Here is a 6,762-nt window from a genome sequence, read left to right on the forward strand (position 1 = left end):
TTAAAAGTATCTTATATATTTTAATTTTTTTAATATACAATTAAATCTAAAAATAATTAATATATTTAAATATATAAATCTATTTTAGATACATTCAGATACCTATAATACTTCGATTTTGATTTTTTAAATATCAAAATTTTGAATCCATTCGAATACTTAATTAATTTTGGTTTGGATTTGGTATTATTTTTTTGGATCGCATTCGATTCGGTTCTTCGGATCCAGAATTTTTTTGCCTAGTTCTACTTTCATCTATTTTTTAATATTTAATTAGTTCTAATATTTAATTAGTTAAATATTCATTTTATCATTCATCTAAAGTTCTAAACTAGAAGTGATCTTACGTATATATTTTTTTCATTCATCTAAACTATTCAAAAAATACTTATCTGTATATATATATATATATATATATATATTCATTGTATAAAATATTTTTGTAGATATTGTGATAAAGATTAATAACAATTTTGTAAAATATATAAAATCATACTGGCGAATCTCTCAGAGATATAAATTAGATGAATTGAACTCCTTGATTGGGATTTAAATTTTGTAACCAGTGATTGATCTTTTTCGCGCCTGCAAAGTCCGGTCAGCTCATTTGACTGACCAGTATATGTATTCCAATCTATTAATTGATTTTTGTTAACATTGTACATTTTTTTAATAGAAAAATTTTTATATTACAAATTGTAAGACAATCTTTTCATATTAATATATGTATTTATTGATTACTGTATATTTAAAAGATTTCAACTAAAAGTTTTGTTCGACCCAACTGAAATTCTAAACAACCAATTTTTACTATTTCTTTCTTAATGATTTTCTTGAATCTCATTCTAATGCACACATTCAACCTGAAACAAGTCAAATAGTTTTGAATTAAACTGTTTTCATTAAATGCTCCTGCTCCAAATGGTTTATCTAACCTTGTTCTGATTTTTTTTATCCGTACTCATTTTATATGATTATATTAGCTTTTAAAATCATTAGAATTCCTTTTCATGGTCGTAACTATGGCCTAACCTAAATGGATTACCTCTGTCTTTTCTTAAAATGTATCGAATGTTCCAATACCCTATATGACTGGTCTGCCCTTTTAGGCTTAATTCCCTCCGGCCAAACATTAAATTCTTCTCAATTTGCCTTGTATTTGAAATCCCTTAAAGACGGCTAAAACATTAGTAATCCATGCAAATGGATATAGATTTCGACCAATTCTGAGCGTTTGATCGCTTTAATAGCTAAATCGAGCAAATAGTGTCAATCAAATAAATTACCCGTTAATTTAACCCCTCCCTTATCTAGGTCCATATAAATTTTTCTTCTATCTTTTCTAGTCTTTATGTACTCAATTTAGACGTTTGGTTTATCTTCGGACATTTAACTCGTGATTGATCTTCTTCGCGCCTGCAGAGTCTGGCAACTGATTTGAACGACATAGCTCCTTGTATATGTATCCAGTCTATTAATTGATCTACATTGACATTGCATTTTTTTTAATAAAACAAAATATTATATTACATTGCACGACAATGTTTACACATTAATATATATATGTATATATATATATCTTATTATATAAAGCTTGGTTCTTCAAAGTTACTAATTAACATGATTGTGACATGTGGCAATCAAATTTTAAGATGGTGACATGTGTCAAAAATATGATATAATTCTCTTTTTTTAGAATTTAAAATAGATTTTTAAAAGGAAAATTTTCATTACAAAATAGTGTTTTAAAGCTCTCTTTAGGATTTTAGGAAAAGCAAATTACTATTTTCTAGATTATTTTAGAAAAGGAAAATTACTATTATGTAATCTTTTACAATTATATATTGTTAAAGTATTTGATATTGTAAAGTGCTATTTGAAAGTAATGTGACATGTGTTAAATAACAATTTTTTTTTTTTTTAATAAACCAAAAGAATTTTAAAAGTTAGTTTTCTTTTTTTTCAAAAAGTCTTAAATAAAAAAATGTAAAGAAACAAATATTCCATATAAATAATTATTTAATAATGTCATTTTAAACGTGAGTTTAACATAATTAAAAGATACAAAAAAATATTTTGTGAGGTAATTTTGTTACATATTAAAATATTTTAAAAATATTTTTTTCTTATAAACTTATTATACAAAGTTTGATTCTTCAAAGTTTTTAAGATCAGGACACATGGCAATTATATATTTAGATATAACATGTGTTAAATAACAATTTTCCTTTTTAAAAAATTAAGCCAAAAAGTCTTAAAAAAGTTTGGTTCTTAAACAAGTTTCTTTTTTTTTAAGTCTTAAAAAATTAAGCAAAACAAGTTTTCAAGATCACGACACATGGCAATTATATATTTAGATATAACATGTGTTAAATAACAATTTTCCTTTTAAAAAAATTAAGCTAAAAACTCTTAAATTTAGTTTGCTTTTTCTAAAAAGTCTTAAATAAGTTTGGTTCTTCAAATTTAATAATTAACAAGATCGCGACACATGTCAATTATATATTTATGATTGTGACATGTGTTAAATATTTTTTTTAAAAAAAAATATTTAATAGTATTTAATAGTATTTTCATTTTAAAAATATTAAACCAAAGAGAATAGTAAAAAATTGTATAAGTTAAACAAAAAAATATTGGGTTAAAATTTTATAAAACCTATAAATTTATTATAATGATAATATTCATTTTTTTTTAAGAACCTTATTTTCAAGGTCGAATAAAATATATGGATTTAAGATAATTACAAAATCAGTAAACATTGGTTTAATACTTTAATATGAATAATTTTCTTAGTAACAAAAATGATTAAAAGATGAGGTTTTTGTTATATAAAATTTGGTACCCAAGGGTCCTTATAAGCATAATCATGACATATGATAATTATATATTTAAGATTATCATATGTGTTAAATAACATTTTTTAAAAAAATTAAACCAAGAGAATTTAAATAGTTTGTTTTTTAAAAGTCGTAAACAAAAAAGAATGAAAAGAAAAAAAATATTTCTAGATAAATAATTATTAATAAAGTATTATTTTTTTAAACATGGGTTTAAGATAATTACAAAATACAAAATATCATTAAAATTTTGGTTTTAGTAATTGTTTCTTAAAAGTTAATATTTGATAGTTTTTAGTTTTATGTTATTAACATGTATTAGAAAAAACATGTTCAAAAGAGATGAAAATTACGAAATAAAAGAAGATAGAGAAAAAGATAATTTAGCAAATGACATTACTTTAACAAAATCTAGAATAAAAATGTGTATTAAAAAATCTATAGTAAATAAAAATAATATTTTAATTAAAAAATTAAAGTATTATTAAAGAAACCATTTTACAAATATTTTCCTTAAAGATTTTTAAAATGAAATTTATATTATAAATTACTACTAAATTATTTTTCAGTTTAAATATATATTTAATAATTTTGAAATATTGTTTTTTTTATAAATTAATTTTTAGTTTCGTAGTATATATATTTTTAATTATAATATATTCTTATTTTGAAATTATATTTTGTTGAAAATGTTAAAAATGGAAAACTACTATTAAATAATATTTATGATTTATCATTAATTTTTTTTATCTTAGTATATATATATATATATGATTTAATGCATATCCCATTTTTAAATATATAATTGTCATGTGTCACAATTAACATTAAATAATTTTTAAAGGTAGTTGTTTCAAACCTTACTTTTTATTTTCTTGGTACATATATTTTTAATCATTATATATTTAAACACATATCAGAATATTATAAAAAATTACTATCAAATAATCTTTTGCAGTTATCTTTTGATTAGGATTTTAAAAATGGAAAATTACTATTAAATAATATTAATAATTATTTTTTAACAAAAAAAAATTTGGTTATTAACTTAGTATATATACTTTTAATTATGAGATATATTAGCACAAGTCACATTTTTAAATATATAACTGTCATGTGTCGCCATCATATTAATTATCAATTTTGAAGAACCAAACAAATTAAAAAAATATTAAACAAAAGTAAATTATAAAATGCAACAAGTACAAGAAATTATTTAACTATCTTTTAAATAAATAAATAAAATTTCATCTATGTACCATGATTATAAAAACAAGTTTTGACTTGAACTTATGTATGAAAATATTTTTTAATATAAAATAAATCTCACAAAACATATGCAAATCAATCATAAAATTATAGTTAAATTATTAGTATTTTATGTTCTTTATTAAATTAAACATCAAACAAAACCCGTTGCAACGCAACGGGCTCATATCTAGTATATATATATTTGTTGGTTTTGTATCATTTAAAAGAAGAAGAAATATCTTAACAAATGTGTAGAGTATACAAAGTGTAGAATATACAAACATATATAAATCATTAGTAGTATAATTTTCACCTAAATTAGTCATGCAAAAAGTTAACAGGCATAGTACTCGACGAGTTCGTGGACTGACTCTGGGCGTGACTCGTCGGCGTCGGCGTTCTCAAGCATCCAAAGGAGATGCTCAAACAAGACAACCTCGCACGACACGGCGATCGAACCGTCCTCGCTGCCGCATCCACCATCCATAGCCGCTAGCTGCTGGAAGAGCGGATGGTTCACGACATCGGAGCTCACGTGGTACGGACGCCGTTTTCTGCCGACGTAGACGGTGTGGAGTTCCTCTAAGGGAAATGCACACACGGAGGAGGAGCGACCGTGATAGGACGGAGTCGGTGGTTGGTTCGGCTTGGTGTTGAAAGAGTTTAGCTTCTTCAAAACTGATTTCAGCTTCATCAGTTTGTTGCCACCTTTCATCATTTTCAACTTGGTTTCGTAAACTGAAGCTGGGGATGTACGTCGGAGTCAGTTTCCGGTGAGTGGAGGAGAGAAGAGAGATGTTTATGTCAAAAAAGAAGAGAGAACTAGGGTTCTTATATTAAGCCGACAGGGGTAGATCCGTGATTTTTCAACCGATCTGAATAGCTAACCTTAATTTATATAAAAAACATGCATATTATATACACATCATTCCAAAAGTTTTTGTTATGTCCCATACGCTAAAAGTTATCTATACTGTTAAAAGAAAAGCAGTTTTCAAAAGTCGACTTATACAAGTTGTTTTAGATCCTTTTATTTTTTAGTCCAACCTATTACGTATAACAAAATCTTATAACTAACCTATTTTATAGCAACTTAATAAGATTCTCCTTCATTTAAATAAAGTCTATTACTGTTATTGACTTGAAATGTTCCTATAATCTAAACCGTTGACTTCTAACATTTTAAATATGTGCGTAAAAAAGATTTGTATAAACCACTAATGTTTATATAATTTTTTGGTATCCAATGATGGTGTGGAATTAATTTAAAACAACATTGTACCTCATCTATACTATTAAAAGGGAATCACTACCAAAATATTTACTGAAAAAAATTGTTGAATCCTTTTACTAACTAATTATTTTTCGTCCAACTGTATTTGAAAAATTGATTTGCGGATGTTGGTTATGAGTTTTTTATGCGGACTTAGTATGAGTTGGTGGATTTTGGATCGCAGCTACCCGTCGACCCGCAAATTATTTTAAAAATATAATTTAAAATTTAAGTCATGCATAATTTTTTATTATAAATATACTTTTATAGTAATTAAATTAAATAATGATTTTTAAAATATATATATAACCTACGGATAACCACAAAATTAAGTAGAGCGGATGTATGTATAATATTATTTGTTTGTAGGTTGTGTGGGTCATATTTTTAACCAAAACAAAGTTGAAAATCCGCGGGTTGGCGGGTCAGTAAGGCGAGTTCGACCCGCAACTCAGCTTTAACCGTGCGTATATCGGATCAATTTTTAAATTACAATATATTTGATCTAAATTTATACACAAATATGATTACAAAAATACAAATATAATCAGAAAAAAATAAATATAAAAAAATAAATTTTTAATAAAAGAAAAAGGTGGGTCAAAATCTAGTTTGGTCTTTATATTAAAAACATGCATTTTATATAATGACATCACTCCAAAAGTTTTTGTTATCACAGTCAACCATATACATCATTTCTCCATAATGATTTAAATTTTTGTTAAATTTTTAAACTACATTGTTGTAAGGTAATTAAGGACGTTCGAGTGTGTAGACTACTATCTATGGTTTTGCAGAACTTTCTGTATAAGTGTTTAATTGTCATTAGTCTTTTTTTCCACTGGATTCCATTGTATTTTATTTGTTTTCCTTATTTTTTTTATTTTCCATGAATTTCTTCAGTATATCTATTTGATAATCACAAAATGATATTATATAATAGATATAATAACTTTTGCTCTAGTTTCAACCGTTTGAGCTAAAAAAAAAATTCGGCAATATTCACGGTGGATATATATGCTCTTTCAGAGTTTAAGTTCGAACACATTTCATGCAGAGTAAGACATTGATACGATATACTAATGTATTCTTATATAATGAATAATTCTTTAAATAAAAATTATTTAAATAAATATTTATTGGTTAGTTGAAATAATAAAAAATATTACGTATGAAAATTATATTAAAAATGTAGAATGCTACTGATTTTTAAACAAGAAAAAATGCTAAAATAGCATTTATAATGAAAAGAGGAAGTAATTATTATTCAACTTATCTTGTTTGAATAAGACAATAACAAATATAGATAATTCAACCAAAAAAATATTACTGCATAATACAACGTCATAAACATCAAATTATATTACTTTCTTTGTTTTATTATAAGTGTCATTTAGG

At 24.5% G+C, this 6,762-nt stretch overlaps 1 protein-coding gene across 1 annotated transcript; it reads right to left on the reverse strand.

Annotated features, from left to right (window-relative positions):
- Positions 1-4,305: 4,305 nt before the first annotated feature.
- On the reverse strand, positions 4,306-4,895 carry LOC108836940 (auxin-responsive protein SAUR76-like). Its single transcript, XM_018610029.2, has one exon. It carries the CDS (start codon positions 4,807-4,809, stop codon positions 4,426-4,428), a length of 384 nt encoding a protein of 127 aa, XP_018465531.2. The 5' UTR covers positions 4,810-4,895; the 3' UTR covers positions 4,306-4,425.
- Positions 4,896-6,762: the final 1,867 nt, after the last annotated feature.

The sequence above is a fragment of the Raphanus sativus genome, chromosome 2 (assembly GCF_000801105.2).
Source record: "Raphanus sativus cultivar WK10039 chromosome 2, ASM80110v3, whole genome shotgun sequence".
NCBI classification, from domain to species: Eukaryota; Viridiplantae; Streptophyta; class Magnoliopsida; order Brassicales; family Brassicaceae; genus Raphanus; species Raphanus sativus.